This window comes from Neofelis nebulosa, chromosome 16, assembly GCF_028018385.1.
Source record: "Neofelis nebulosa isolate mNeoNeb1 chromosome 16, mNeoNeb1.pri, whole genome shotgun sequence".
Taxonomy (NCBI): Eukaryota; Metazoa; Chordata; class Mammalia; order Carnivora; family Felidae; genus Neofelis; species Neofelis nebulosa.
The window spans coordinates 38,608,474-38,624,693 of NC_080797.1; the positions used below are offsets into that span (position 1 = coordinate 38,608,474).

The following is a 16,220-nucleotide window of genomic DNA, read 5'->3' on the forward strand; positions in this document are numbered from 1 at the left end:
TAGATGCACTTCTGTTATTTTAATTAAATACTGCATTATGGTTTGTGACAACTACATAGCTACAGCGTAAATGAATTCGGAATTAAAGTGTTACTTAGGCATCCAGTAATTTTTGTTTCATTCCTCAGTTTTACAAAGCAAATAGCTATAAAATCAAGATGTTTGCTCATTTACAGATGGAGCAGGATGGTTGTTGCTGGGTTTTTTTTTTCCCCCCTCCTTAATCCTCATGCACAGAAAGAAGACAGAGCTCAGAGTCTGGCTCCCAACACTCATAGCTTATGAGCCACATCACAAAGAAAAACACATCCTCTTGACTATAATGTGAAATGCTGAATATTAATTGCTGGTATTATGCTTATCTTTCTAGCCGGGTTCTGTCTTTTAACAATTATTCTGATGGGCTGCAGTCTTGCACTGCCAGGAGATTTTTCTCCTTTGTTTAACAGTTAAAAACCTATTTGATTTGATTTTATTAAAAAAGAATCTTAAAGTTCACAATGTTCCTTGGAAGTTTTAGTATCTGGAACTCTTCCCAAATACAGAATATTAGTGGGAATAGTGGGAACGGAGAAACTGCCAAAGATTTTTGCTAAAAAAAAAATGTATATTTCTGCATCTAAATGAAAAAAAATATTTTTCATTCTGGCAATATTAATGTTTCCTTAATGAAACTGGAGAGGGCATTACAATTTGATATAATCAATCGGTTAGTTTAAATGTCACTTCACTAGCAAAATCATGAGAAAGGTTCAGAGTATTCTCATCTAACAGGCACAGAATTTTCACTCAAAATTAATATGGTAGAGTAAAAGGATTTTTGCTCAAATCTGAGGATTTAATTGTATCTTTAATGTGTCATATGTCAAGAAGAAAGTTTTTAAATAGCAAGTTTTCTGAAACCATTGTCTATTATTTCTCGTTTGAGGATCAATATGATCTTTTTATTAGCCCTTAAATACCATACGTCTGGCAGTGTCTGCTAATTCCAGCTTTTCTCTGTTCTCACCAATTGCCCCAAGCCCCCTCCCCCGCTAACTAATCCTATAAACTGCTTGGAAGTTACTGCCCTGTATGTTTGCAATGAGGTTATAATTGGCTTTTAATATTTTGCTAGTTGGGTGGGAGAGCTGGATCCATACACTACCAAGAAATGCTGGCAGGCAGAGGTTTGGGGAGGCTGAGCTCCTTTTGAGAAAATAATTACACAGAAACAAAGCTTTTGTGACTCCTTTTAAATAGAGCATCTCACCGAAATGTCATCCAGCCTCTTTGGCAGATTAGTGAGGAGTTTATTACTAAATCTCTGTCTAATAAACGTGCAGTTGACTCTGGAGGAGCCGCTTGTTATAATACTGGCAGTGGGAAATGGAGAGAATGTCACAGTTAAAGACACAAATTTTCCCCATAATATATTCGAATGGAAACCTCTGAATCCAATACTACATGGGCATATCTAATAAATTCACAATATTTCAGTCTCAACAGCCTTCACCGGTTAGTTTTAAAGATTTATGTGGTAAAAAATTACTCAGTGATGAATATGGTTTATTCTGTGCAGTATTGGAGGTATAAGGAATTAAACTACCGTCTTTAACAGTGAATTTATTATTACCTCTGTCAAAAGACGAAGCCTTTAACAGCATTTGTTATAAATTCACTGCAAAATAAATGGCTGGAATTTTTTTGCACTGGAGCTGGTAAAGCATCGGGCGATTCTGAGCATTAACCTAACCCTGCCATGGCTTATATGGTTCTAGGTAAACATTTCTGTCTGGGCCTCATAGTTAATTATCTGATTTGGGACTTTCCACCTGACTGAAAGGTGTGTGTGTGTGTGTGTGTGTGTGTGTGTGTGTGTAGAAAGTGAAGGCTCCTGTCCAGGACAACAGTTTTAGAGTAAGGAGAGTAAAGTGGAAAATGCCAATCTTACTCTCTTTAAAAAAATGGGTTTTACAATAAATGGCCAGAGTTTGGAAGTTAGGGTTGATATGCAATTGGGGCTCTTGTTAGCAGGTTTATATGCATGCATATGCACACACACACACACACACACACACACACACAGAGGCATCCTCTCCCTTTTGTCCTCTCTTGGAATGGGTGTCCCCTCATTTATAAAAATTACCTGGAAGGAATGAGGCTGCCAGGGTTTGTTCTAGACGATTGGTTCCTGTCTGGGGGAAAGGAATGGCCTCTACTGAATCTGACCGGTGTATGACCGTTGCCTTCCAGCTGACCCCAAATCCCATTCCCATCCTCCTGACTCTACAGACTCCCATTGGGGTTATTAATGAGAGAAAACACCACCATCATCATCATCTTCGTCATCACAGCACAGTGTGGACCTGCTTGTTAACATGAAATGGGGTGGTGGGGACAGGTTCTGCTTCTCTTTCGTATCATCATAAATAAGAAAAGATATTTTCCGATGGTATCCCCCTCACTCTCCCCCTTTGGTTGGGTCAGAGGTGAATAATTGCTCTTTGACAGGCATTGATCAGTTTCATCACACTGTTTGGGCAGCCTGTGCCCCAGGCCTATATTCTCCCCACTTACTACCCCTGCATTACCTCCCAAATAACCCGCCCATCCCCCCCCCCCACTCAGCCAGGCTGAGGGTAATGGTGCCTGAGGAAGTCCTAAATGGACACTAGATGTCACCAAACACCTCCTTTCCCTCAGAGCCCTGAAATTTAAAAACCAAAAAAAAAAAAAAAAAAAAAAAAAAAAAAGAAACCCAACCCTTCATTTAAAGCAATTGAAGGAATTAACTTCTCTCTTTTTATGAGGCTTGTTGTCACATTCAACTAAGCACACTTAGAAGAGCAAGTACGGCTGCATTCAGATAATTTTTACAACATACAAATCTCTTCTGGAGGAGAGGGGGTCAAGGGAGGGGAAAAGGTCTACTCTCTTTAAGTAGTCCTTTGAGGGAGTGGGTGGAGAACACGGGGCTTTAAAAACCCTATTATAACAGACATAACACAGTCCAGGTGTGCCAGGAACAGACCCGCTGCATCCAGATTACAAGCAGCTGGGTTTGGAGCTAGGATCCAGCCTAATTTTAAGTAGTTTCAATCCCTCACTAGGTGCTAAATGTCACTCAGGGCGACAAAGTCGGTCTATCCTCATCCTCATAAGGCCCAAAGCCTTTTGACAGCATCACGAGTGTGATGGTAAACTTCACTTTGCCTGTAAGGCTCTCTGTTTCCATGTTAACAGCACTGGCAGAGAACACAACAAAAGTGTGGTGTGTTTGGTCCATGAGAACATCTTCCCGCCCCAGCTAAGCCACCATATAAATATAAACCTTCCGTGGTACCCAGCTGGTTGCTCCAAGGCCGATCGCCATGGGGTTAAGTAGTTGGGCAAATCTTTGAGGGGTCTAAGGCCAAGAACTGAGGCACAGCACATAAGCCCCAGAGATGTAGCCTATTGACTCAGTTTACCTTAAATAGAGGATCTCATTTAGGGACCTTGTCTCCTTTCTAGTCAATTGAGAAAGAGATTCTTTTTCTCTCTTTAATTTGCCCTTATCTGCTGGAGCATAGGAGGCTTAATTTTTTTTTTTTTTTTTTTTTTTAGATTTTATTTTTAAGTAATCTCCACACCCAACGTGGGGCTCAAACTCACAACCCTGAGATCAAGAGTCCTTCGCTCCACTGACTGAGCCAGCCAGGAGTCCCCAGGTGGGTTAATCTTTAAATGGGCGTTTACTGAAGTTCTCCCGCACAGCAGAACAAGCACCTTTAGTCCTTAAGAAAAAGGTTTCCCTAGTGAGAGACCTAGGAGCCAGTAAGAGAGTCACTTCTCTGAAAGTTGGGACTTGTGACTCATCTTATCCAAGTAGGGGCTTTGTACCTCCCTTTCTTCCACTTAAAATAAATGCCCATAGCAGTGCTGGTCCACAGAAGGGTCTTAGGGTCTGCAGATAAAAGGAACTAAGCCAGGGCACAGCGTTACTGCACGGAGGGTGATTCAGCACCTGCCCTGTCATGCCTGGTGCCCAGGCTGAATGGATTTTTGGAGTACACCTGTTGTTGAACCCCTGCCAAGTACTGATGGCCACTAACCCCCAAATCACTTTTCCCCGCTGTTGATGTTTGGAATGTCAGACAGGACTGAGCAGCAGCCGGCGTGTATTTCAAACACAGCAGATGGATTTTTATATTAGCTCCTATTTCATGTTCAGGCAGAGCGACCGCCACACTAAAACCGCAGCCTCAATGCTGCCGAGTTTGCTTCTGTGAGATTAATTCTGTGAAATTAATTGGGACAAGATTGAAAAGGAAATTAAAATGCAGCTGAGTGAACAGGCCTTTCAAACACCTTTTTCCTGCTCTATTCAAACTTGAATTCTGCGGTGGTCGCAGGCATCGTGGGAAGTAATTTACGAGAGGCAGGCTCTCCGGAGCCATCGGTTACGTATGAGGAGACCTGCACAAGCGCCACAATCTGGAGCCACTGAAGAGCGCTAAACACCCCGCTGTGGCCTGAGCTGCGTCCCTGCAGCGGGTGGAAACGGAGCTCAGTTCTTGGACCAGAAAAGGCTGTTCGGAATATATTCGGGCCCAGAGAACATCCGCTGGACGCACAGATCGGCTTCGTTATTAAAATCTCCCTTCAATATATTTTAAGACCCAAATTGGAACTCGGTGGATTAAGTGGGCACGAAACTGCATGGGGCCTAGGAATGGATGGCTGTGTTAGGGGAGGTCAGCAGGGCTGCTGCTGCCTGCGCCCCGTTAGTTACTGTTTCAGAGCTTGGATATGTGGCTCTGGCCTCTCATCCAACGAGAAGTCTGAACAATCCATCAATTTTGTCAGTGACACAATCTCTCAGACCAGGAAAGGCTACATGGGTTTCCGTGTAGGCCTCTGCACTAGATGGCTTTCTACTTCCAAGTAAGAAGCCTTTGTGCTTTTGGGTGTCTCTATGAAGAGTTCTCGGTGGGACAGGCTACCTGGTTTTCCTCCCTCACTTCACCAATAATTTACTGCACGCCTAGTATGTACCCCGTATTGACCCCAGCAGTTTACTTTATTGTTAGTGGAAAAGAGATGAATGTAATAACAGTTGCCTTTTCCTAGATGCCAGGTACTTCTTGACACACACTCTCTAGGGCAAGCATCAGAACCCCTATGAACGGAAGTTATTCCCATTTTTACAGATGAGAAAGCTGAAGATAAGCAGGATTGAGTGACTTTGCTCAGGGTCACGTAAGTAACTCATCTGTTACTGACCAGCTTCCTTAAGAATAGGACAGGCGATGGGTATTTGGTATCTTTCTTACCCAGCCAGGCATCGTCTCTGGAAATTTTATTTTAAAAAGGACAAATAGCTCTCTTTCTGGGATCATTCTTGCCTAAAGACCCTAACAGTCTCTCCTGGCCCTAGTGTTCTAGGATTCAAGGTTGGGTCACGTTTGGGCAACTACTAACAATAGCAGATGCCCAGGAATAAAGCCCCCACCCCACCCCACTTCCTCATCCAGGGTCCACTGCCTGTTCTTAGCCTGCTCCCACCATATTTCTTTTCTTTTTTTAATATATCTTTTTTTTAAGTTTATTTATTTATTTTGAGAGAGAGAGAGAGAGAGAGAGAGAGAGAGCAAGCAGGGGAGGTGCAGAGAGGGAGGGAGAGAGAGGATCCCAAGCTGGCTCCGCGCTGCCGGCTCAGAACCCCACGCGGGGCTCAAACTCAGGAACTGTGAGAGCATGACCTGAGCCGAGACCAGGAGTTGGATGCTTAACTGACTGAGCCACCCAGGTGCCCCAACATATTTGTTTTATCATGCAAAGAGAGAGGGGAAAGCCAGAGGCATTTATGAGGGCCCAAAACAAAAGAGCTTATAATTGAAATTTTTAAATTCATTTAATCTGAATACATAATTAAAGCTAAATGCATTTTTGTGTGGGATTTCTTTAGCAGTTTTGCGGGATCTGTCTCATCATGTTTACAACAGGAATGCTTGAGGTGGAAGGAAACTTAGAGGTCACCCAACACAACTGCCTCATTTTACAGGTGAGGAAACTGGTCGAGGCAAGCTGAGCTGCCCCAGTTGTGTCTTGTCTTATGTTTCTTGGGGGAAATAGACTTCTCCAGGTTCCTAAACCAGCAGGCCTTTCTTCCCTTAACAAAGGTTTTTCGGTCAGAGAGAAAAGTAACACGTAGATTTCTGGATACCATTTTTCTGGACTAACCTCGACTTGAGTCAGTTCTTTTCCTCCAGGTGTGAGAGGCAGGTTGCAGAGGATAACTGATTCCAACAAATCAAGCCGGTTGGGGTTAAAGTGGAATGAATTTAGGATTCATATGAGAAAAGAAAATTGCGGAGGTTAAGAGTTATTGAAGGTCTGAATAGACAAACAGCTAATGGTAGAGGGATCTCCTTTCCTATCTGTCTGAATTGTTTCATTTGTGCTTCTTAGAGGCAAGGGAATGGATTGGGTGGCCTTTTAAGGTTCCTTCCTGTCCAAGGACTGTTATTGAGTTAGGTGATATAATAAAGGTAAATCCAATCCGAAATGTTCCCCAAGCCAACGTTAAGTGGAATGAAGCTTTATGAGGGAAACTCCAGTTGAGTTTCTAGCTTCTCATTTCCTCCTCTGACATGCAGGGATTAACAACATGGAGAAGGGAGGCAGCTGGTGTGGCTTTTGGGGGGAGAAATGCGCTACAACAATGGTAAGGGATGAAAATAGACTTACAACCCTCCAAAAGATGGAGAAAGAAACCAGACAGAACCAGAACAGCAACGTATTCTCCCTGAATCAAACTTTGATATATTAGCTTTCCGTGAGGGGGGAGGGGGAGGGGGATTGGTTAAAAAAAAAGGTAGGGGAGGCTCTCCATGTTCTTTGGTATCTCTTAAAAATACAACAGCCGTGGTAACTGCAGACAGCTCTGTACTGCAGGGAAAGTCACCCCACAGCCCCTTCTAAATGGAGGAGAGGGACCCCCAGTGAGAAGCCATTAACAAAGGCAAAAAAGACATGCAAAACAAACAAAATAATCATGACCGAGAGAGAAGGCCAGCAGACAGTCTGGCTCTGTTCTCCCCCCTCCTCCTGCTGCAGGCACCTCAGACAATGTAAACAGTTAATTTGTTCACCTGCAGGCTCTGGGCAAACAGAGGCCTGGTCACACCTGAGTGGATAACTCGATTACCCCTGTAATGCCAGCGTGGTAATGTACACAAATTCTATTACAAGGCAAACCTTGCTTTCGGGCATTTGAAATACCAATCAGGCCAATGTCCACTCCCGTCTTTGCTTCCAATTTATTCTTGGTGTATTGGAGCTGCACCAGAATGGCACCAGGATAGCACTGAATTAGGGCCTGGAAGAAATCACTAGAAGATTGTGATTTCAGTCAGCAGGGCTTGCAGGCTCCCTACTCTTCTGCAAAAGGTTGGGGTCTGAATTTGGTCCTCGTTCTAAGGGGACCGGTTGGAAACACTCAAAGGTACGTTAAGTCAGCCCAGTCTGCTTCCTAAGGCCCTTATGGTATATTTCAAATTGAGACAAACCCTTGGCCATTGATAGAATAAAGATAAGTGGCAAACGATGAGTTAAAAATACAATGGGTTTTCAATTTGCCTTTACGGAATCCACACACTAATTAAAGAGCAAGGTGTGTCTATTCCAAAAATGTGTTTGATTGACCTCATAAAGAACTTTTTAGGAAGTTATTTCAGGGACAGAACCTATTTCCTTAGCTCACGTATATAGAATATGTATAATCTTTCTTTATAAAGATGATGCTACTGATCCCTCAAACAGTAGCCTGTGAGTTCTGAATCTTCTTCACATTAGTGATGGATCTGCGATAATCTATCCTTTTACTTTTTCCTAATTCTTTTATGATCAACAACACTATCTGTGAGAGGGTTAGTTGGGGCTAGGGGTTAGTTAACTTTATGACTGAGGAAGAGAATAAAGTTAGCTGGCCCTTGTGGGGTTGGATTCACTATCTTGACCTTATCAACACTTGCTCACACCAGTTGAGCCAACTAGCTCTGAACTCATCATTAGTATACCGCAGTCTTCTTTATCTGTAAATGACATAAAAATGTGGTTTACGGAGCCAGAATGTTTTCAAGAGTATTAATACAGTAATAAATTATGTACATAATGATGACCTTTTAAGCACCATAAGATCCTAAAAAGAATACATTTGATTGGCATAGTTTTAGTGTTATGTCTACTTTATTGCATTTTTAAATTTGAAAATTAGTTCCTGAACCTGAATTTTCAATTAAGCTTTTCCCTAACAATTATAAATCAGTGGGAATTTATGAGTGAGGGAGACGTATAATACACACAAGAGAAATGTATGACATGGAATGATTCTGTAGTTATGGTGACTACATCATCAAGAATGAAAAAATCGACATTTGATCCAAGCCCCACACTCTATGTCCTTACCTTGCTCAGAATGTAGATGAGGTCACCCCGTTGGAAGGATAGTTCATCTGGCTGGTCACCGTGGCAATCCCATAGGCCCTGGTAATAATTGGTATAGTCCACTGATCAAAGAGAGGAGAAATCAAAGTTAAAAGGACTCTGTCTTTTTCCATAGAGTCCACATTTTTGCTGCAAATGGAAACCAGAGTTCTGATATTGCCCCTAGGAAACCTAAGATTCAGAGGGGTTGGGATGAGATACAGCCAAACACTCAGCATGAGCAAAGGACTGTGGGAAAAGGAGATCATTAAGTAACATTAAATATTTACAGATCACCCTTAGTCAGATGCTATTCAACAATATGACAAATACATTCATTTATTAATAAAAGAAAATCAGGCAGGTAAGTTTTTGCTTGGTTTGTAAATAAGCAGTGCAGAGATTTCCTGCCAGATATTTTTTTGATCCAGGGCCTCTAAACTATCCAGTGCTTCTCTTCAATGTGCATTTCAAGGAATGGGATAAATCTCCGACTTTTGCCCGTTTACTGAGAGGCTGAGTCAGCCCACATGCATCTGTATCACAGTCTCCCATGTGGGTCTCTTCCGTTACACGGGAAACTTCATCCTGGGCACTTCCCACCCAGGTACTATATGAGGTAATCCCCAATAAATACGGTTAGGAAGAGCCCAGGCTTTAAGTGGAACCAAGGGGGTGTCTCATCCATTACAACTAAATTCTGGGTGGGCTGGCCCTTTTCCAGCATCTCATTTGTAGACCCTGAACATGTCTGCCAAGATTTATCTGCAAACCCCCAGGGGGACAGAAACCAAAGTGATCTGCATTAAAAATGAAAGCAACTGAAGACGACACACCAAGCTTTTGAAGCAGCTGGGGAGATTTACTGGGCTTCTCAGCAAGACTAGATGGCAGTGATGCCACAGGACAGCCATTGATTCTTGGCAATGAAGAATCTGTATTGATCTTCTTCTACCCGGAAAGGTTAAACACTAGAGCCCAAAGTGGGAGAGGATCTGGGGATTTGAATGGCAGGAGAGCTAATGCCCACCAGACCAAGGATGATGTGGCTGCGCCACCATTCCTTAGGATGCTATGCGTGAGCGCTGTCAGCAAGACACCCACCAAAAATGAGATTCTTATTGATGGCAGTCGGGAGTCCTGGCTTCTGATGAAAACCCAAGTGACTTTTGGGCACCCTATTAGCACCAGTTTCTACCTTTCCCTTCATTTGTTTTGACCCTCCCGGGAGGAAGGATAGTGCTGGTCCCTGAGGATGAGGACAGGTGGAGGAAAGCAGGTGGGTGGTGCGGGTGGGCGGAGGCCCTGGCTATGTTTGCTTCTTAAAATGCTCATTCCTCGCTTACCAGCAGTTCAAACAACAAAGGCACAGGAGAACCAAATCCCTGTATGTCTAAGAACTTTAGTAGGAACCTTAAAGTGCGCAAAACTCGAGGAGGGACAGAGCTATGTAATTAAGGCTCGGATATTGCAAACAGAAGTAAAAATGTTAACCATATAGAAATCAGGCATGTTTCCCTTTAAAAGATGATTGTTTATATATGCAGTAGACGACAGAGGGCACAGCTACACTGGAAATCACAGAGTTAAGAACGTGTTTGGAAGAAAAATACACTGCGAGAAAAATGCTAACTATTGGAAAGACAAGGCATGTGTTTTGGGGGATATCAGGGCATGGAATAATAGAGAAATATCAGTTCCTGAAGAATGAAAATAGTTTTCTCAGAGGATATATTAATGTATTTTTTAGTCATAATGGAGTTGATTAATCACCTGAAGATTTGGACAGAATTATAAATGAAAAGTATATTGACATCAATATTCTTCATGCATTTATATATTACAGAGAAAATGATTTTATAAGAAAAGGTTTTTATTTTTATTAAAATTTTTTTTTAATCTTTATTTTTGAGAGAGAGAGAGAGAGAGACAGAGTGCAAGCGGGGGAGGAACAGAGAGGGAGACACAGAATCTGAAGCAGGTTCCAGGCTCTGAGCTGTCAGCACAGAGCCCAATGCGGGGCTTGAACTCACAGACTGCGAGATCATGACGTGAGCTGAAGTCAGACGATTAAACCGACTGAGCCACCCAGGCACTGTCCCCGACCCCAATTTTTTTAAACTTTATTCATTTTTGGGGCGCCTGGGTGGCGCAGTCGGTTAAGCGTCCGACTTCAGCCAGGTCACGATCTCGCGGTCTGTGAGTTCGAGCCCCGCGTCAGGCTCTGGGCCGATGGCTCGGAGCCTGGAGCCTGTTTCCGATTCTGTGTCTCCCTCTCTCTCTGCCCCTCCCCCGTTCATGCTCTGTCTCTCTCTGTCCCAAAAATAAATTAAAAATGTTGAAAAAAAAAAATTTAAACTTTATTCATTTTTGAGAGACAGAGAGAGCCAGAGTGCGAGTGAGGGAGGGGCAGAGAGAAGGAGACACAGAATCGGAAGCAGGCTCCAGGCTCTGAGCTATCAGCACAGAGCCCTACTTGGGGCTAGAACCCACAAACCGTGAGTTCATGACCTGAGCCAAAGTTGGATGCTTAACCGACTGAGCCACCCAGCTGCCCCTATAAAAATAGATTTTTAAAACGCAACTTGACATTTCTGAATGGTAAGAAGGCTAACAAAGTTGTCTTGGCTTTTTCTGGCCTAGCAGATGGTCACTGTGGGGTACTGTTCCCCATGTGCCTGGATATGGGATAACTCTTAACATTATGAGTACTTTTTGGGTATATATGTAAACATCGATATTGGACACATAAGACACCAGGGAAGAATACCTGGAAAAAGATCTATTCTAAAAGCACATGGAAAGCAAGAAGCTAGGAGGAAAACAAAAGCCTTCCAAGAACAAATATAGAAAATGCCCCTGGTTCTTCAGAAGCTAAAGGCTAAAAGAAGATAGAGCTCAGGGATCCAGCAGATAGTTTACCCAGCCCAAGAATCAGAATCGGCAGAACTAGCACCATAAAAGCAGAGCTTTGAAAAATAAGCCGAATGAAGAGCTAGATATGGGGAGTTGCTCCCCAAACAGAGGTATTCTGGTACTGGGAAATCAGTGAGGAGGAACGCCTTAGCTGGACGAGACTGGGCCGTGTGCGTGCAGACATCCCGTTTGACATATGTGTGACTCACCTTTATGTGAATGTGTGCACACGACCTCACTACATTCCTTCCTTGGCATTCAACAGACACATACAGTGCACTTACAAAGTGCCGGGGACGGTGCTCGATGCTGGGAATTCCGCACTGGCCACACACAGAGTCCCTGCTCTTAGGCTGCCGTCCAGGTGGGCAGGCACCGGGACACAAAGAGTCGCACAGATATTTACTTATTTATGATTGTGATAGGCCTTCCAAGGTGAAGCTGAGGGTGCTGTGTATAATAGGGAAGCTAACCTCATGGAAGGCTTCCCAGAAGCTTTGGTTGTGTTATAAAAACCTGACCAAGAGTGGGTAGAGGTAAGGCGGAGGAGGGCTTCATTCCTGCTGCTTTGCCTCAGGAAGGCCTGGGAGGCCTGGAAGTTTGCAGGGCCAGTCCAGCTTCTCCCTAAACTTGCTCAGGTCATTCTATAAACGAGGGAATGCATGAGGAGGCTTTGATGTCTTGAGATCAGTGAGGAATTGGGAGCCTGAGAGGGAGGATTTCCTCTGTGGGCTGGACCGAGGCTCCTTGAGGGTTACATTACTCTAGCAGCAGTCTGAGATCAGAAATGGTGCAGCATTCTGACCATTTAATTAATTCAAAGCATCCTCATGCTCATTTTGGGGACATTATTCCATCTAATTATTTTTTTTTCCAGTCTGTCCATTTGGAATGAAAAACAAAAGAATAAAGCTTAATGCCAGCATTTCTCAACGTCTCTCCAAAAAAAACGTAACTCTGCACTAAATAAAGCCTGGTAATTCAAAAGCAAAGCACTAATATATTCAGCATAAAACAGACAGAGGACCTAGAGCAATAATGACACCACTAATAACTAAAACAGTTATAACAATTAACAACAATTACAATGATAGAGAAGCTAATGGGTATGATCACTGCATTTAAATTGCTAGCAGAGCTGAGAAGGACTTTTTCTAGAGAAAAAAAGGGGGGGGGCAGCATCTTATTTTCTTTACCCCACCTAAGAGAAGCTAAGCTCCCAGCAAACAAAATGTCATAGGAAGAATAGTGACGGTCTAAGTTTACAAACATATTGTGTTTTTCTCTCTTCTCTAGGTGTTTGTTGCAAAGCATTTGTCATTCCACACCAAGTTCTTTATAACCAGTAATAGTCATTTCTCCTGTAACTGAAGCCAGGTTGGTACTACTGTTGACAGACTCAGAATTTGAAAATAAACCTCTATGACGTGGAGAGTTCTAAGGTAAAAGGACCAGGATACCTTTCTGCCTCTCTTCCTCCTTAGGAAGGGCAGAACTGGACTGTGTTCCTTCCAGAGTTCAAATGTCACCTTGGGCTTTTGTTTGGGAGACACTGGGTAGCTACAGAATTCAAACTGTGAACAAGGAAAAGAGGCTAAAGGCAGGTCAGCATGTTGTTTACATTCGCTTGATGAGCCAAAGGACTGTGCTACTGAGGCCTGGCAGTGGGTGCAAATACTCAGCAAATTATGGAAACAAGAGACAGAATGAGAAGATGGATAGAGCCCGTCCTTGCTAGACCGTGGGTAGGTGAGAAATGGGCATAGAAGGCTAAGGCAGTGACCCATTGGAAGAGACTTGAATATTCTAAGCCAGGCCGGATAAGCCCACCATGTTCATTCAGCCCACCAAAGCAGACTCAGTCTGACACCGTATTAACCATTTCAGAAGGAAAGGTATAAAAAAATCTGCCAAGTTCCACTGACGATGATCCCAGAACAGGAAGAGCAACTGAACATTGCCATTTGCTTGTTTTCATGGCCATTTAACCTTGAGTTTTGAAGTCACTCTGGTCCTTAATGTTGTAAGTAGGATCTTGAAGTGGAGAACATCCACAGATCCTGAGTCTCATCTCCTACGCTCCTTTTATTGGGCCAAAACTGTAGCTGGCTGATGATCAACTCACATTTGGCCTTGGGAAACAAGCTTCAAAAAGTAAGAGCTGCAAATACCTCTGTAGCTTCCCTCAGTTTCTTTCATGTGATCACGCCATTAGTAGATGCTAAAATGGAAAAAGTGTCTCAGAAATGGAAGGTCATGAGTGACCGCTTTTCTGCCCTGCGGAAATTACTACATAGGGGCTCCTTTTTTGGCTGACTTTGCCCATGATTTTAGAGTGAAAACAACTGTTTCGAGATCTTTCTTGGTCAGATATTTGATGTACTTAAGAATGAGCTGTGCCTCCAGCTTGGCTTTTTATTTGGCATGGCATACCCAAGCCAATGGCCAGTAGTTTTCATATAAGCAGCACAGGATGAGTTTTATTTTTGGTTACCTGCACACTGCCTTCTCATGATAGGGGAGATAAACTCTCATCACGGAAGACACTTAGTGTTAGACTGTTAGGCTGATGGGTTGCAATTTAGTGAAAATCTGAGGTGCTGAAGAGTCACTCATTAAAATAACCCTGTTACTAACAGTCATGCTGTAAACTGAGCTCTTTATAGATTGAACAATCAATACGACAAGGCTGTGATAGATTTTCTAGGTAACAGAATAAAATAAAAGAAATTACATCTTACAGGGTCATTAACACCCAATGAGGATAAACTGAATTCCTTTTTTCCTCCTCTTCTGATAAGATCTAGTTGGGCTTTAAAAATGTTAGCAATTCCATTATGGGAAAGCACAGAGTTTCTGGGAATAGGATCTCTGGAAGAGTTCTGGAGAAAAGTATGTGGATTTTAAAGGTCATCCTGCTAGTCATGGTATCTTTTAGGAGAAAAGTCATCCCACTCCCCCCCGCCCCCCAAAGACATGTGACACCTGAGAAAAACTAAGTGAAGCAAACCTGTGTAGCTTGTCTATTACATAAGAGTGCACACTGTCCTAGAAGTCCCTTCATATTCCCTAGAATATGCCTTCAGGGGGCTGCCCACCCTTCCCTTGGACCTCTACGTTTTATTGTTATAAAGCTAAGAGATGCCATTTGGATGCTCCGTATTTGTCGCCATTTCTATAGCTCCTTTGGAGAAAAGGCACTGTATAAATTCAATAAATAAATAAGTAAACACAAATAATAAAAATTCCTGCCTCAGATTCTGCAGAGAGAGCAAAAAGTCCTCCTCTGTTTTTTAATCACTAAGTCACCAATCATTATAACTGGTGGGAAGTATAAACATAAACCATGGAAGCATATTTAGAGCTCACTACACTTTAACAACACCTATTTTGGAGGCAGGAAGCATGAGGAACAAAAGGTTTTTTTTTTTTTTCTTTTTTCTTTTTTAAACCTACTTGAATTAGAGCCATTGGAACAGCTAAGAAATAAACCTCTCACCATCCCCCCACCCAAGACAGAGCCTCAGAAAGAAAGGTGGAAAGAGGAAATGGGATGAGGGAGGAGTCTGAAACTGAATTTCAAATGTTTATTTATTTTTGAAAGAGAGAGAGAGAGAGAGAGAGAGTGTGTGTGAGCAGGGGAGGGCAAAGAGAGAGGGAGAGAGAGAGAATCCCAAGTAGGCTCCATGCTATCAGCACAGAGCCTGATGCAGGGCTCAATCTCAGGACCCGTGAGAACATGACCTGAGCTGAAATCAAGAGTTGGACACGCAACCTACTGAGCCACCCAGGTGCCCCCTGAAACTGAATTTTAGACTTTTGCTAGAGACTGCTGCTTCCTGAATGGAGTTTAATATAAAGTTGGGCACAGGAAGCTTACAGTTTTCCACCCCAGCCTGTCCACATTAGCTGTTTTTCCTGCACTGATGATGGGAGTTGATTGAGAAAAGCCATGGAACATAGATTGGTCAGAAAACAGATTTTCTGTTGGAATTCTGCACAGCAAGTAGGAAACAGTAGAAAATAGGTTTCAGAACGGACTTCATTCTACGTGTTAATTATTATGAAGCGCTTACAGAGCCACACTAATCCCATACCACCCTTGCCCCAGTTCTTTCTTTCTCTCCTGCTTTGGCACATGACTTCTGATGCCATCTCTTCACTGTCTTTTCTCTCCCTGGGAGAAGTTGGGCACTTAAATGAAGTTAGGTCCTTCACTAAGCCTGTTACGTATTCACTTCCCATAGAACATGAACCTTAGGAGAAAGGGGACTTGCTGAGTGGGTAATGAAGAGAACAAAAGGCACAAGAAAGGAAGAGAGAGGAGAATGGGAAAAGGAAGGGCCAGGGAAATGGAGAGGGACCAGGGAGGGAAAGAACTCCTAGGCTTAAGACTTTCATAGAATCTCTAAGAAAAAAAAAAATCAGCTAGTATCCAAATCAGCCACAATTTAGGCTCTGCTGATGGGATGAATGTCCTTGAGGTGGACTTTGTGATTCACATTCCTTTACTGACAAGGACGGAATAGGTCCTTGGTCCACTTAAGAAGGCTTTAGAGGGGCATCTGACCTTAAGAAAAGATGGGCTCACTAACAGCCTAAAGCATGGTTAACAGTCTGGGATGAATAAGATGTGATTTTGTATTCAACAAACCTGTTACATATTCATTTCCAAATGTGCCTGGAATCAAAGCAGGCCATCAGAAGTCAGCATCACCAAGCAATTCTATCCTTCACCCCATGTTCACTTTCCAGATCTGACACATTTCCATTCCCCTCTGAACTCGCAATCTCCGGGCCTCTCAGAGAGGAGACATTTCCATTCTTTCCATTCCCAATCCTCTGATCTCTTA

General features: G+C 43.0%; 1 protein-coding gene across 3 annotated transcripts in view; it reads right to left on the minus strand.

Moving 5' to 3' along the window:
* The window catches only part of SKAP1 (src kinase associated phosphoprotein 1), a 281,157-nt gene that overhangs the window by 14,544 nt on the left and 250,393 nt on the right, over window positions 1–16,220 (minus strand). For all 3 annotated transcript variants that reach the window (XM_058705574.1, XM_058705572.1, XM_058705573.1), the window contains exon 11: window positions 8,434–8,534. In XM_058705574.1, coding sequence (XP_058561557.1) covers window positions 8,434–8,534 — 101 coding nt within the window. The remainder of the gene's footprint in view (window positions 1–8,433; window positions 8,535–16,220) is intronic.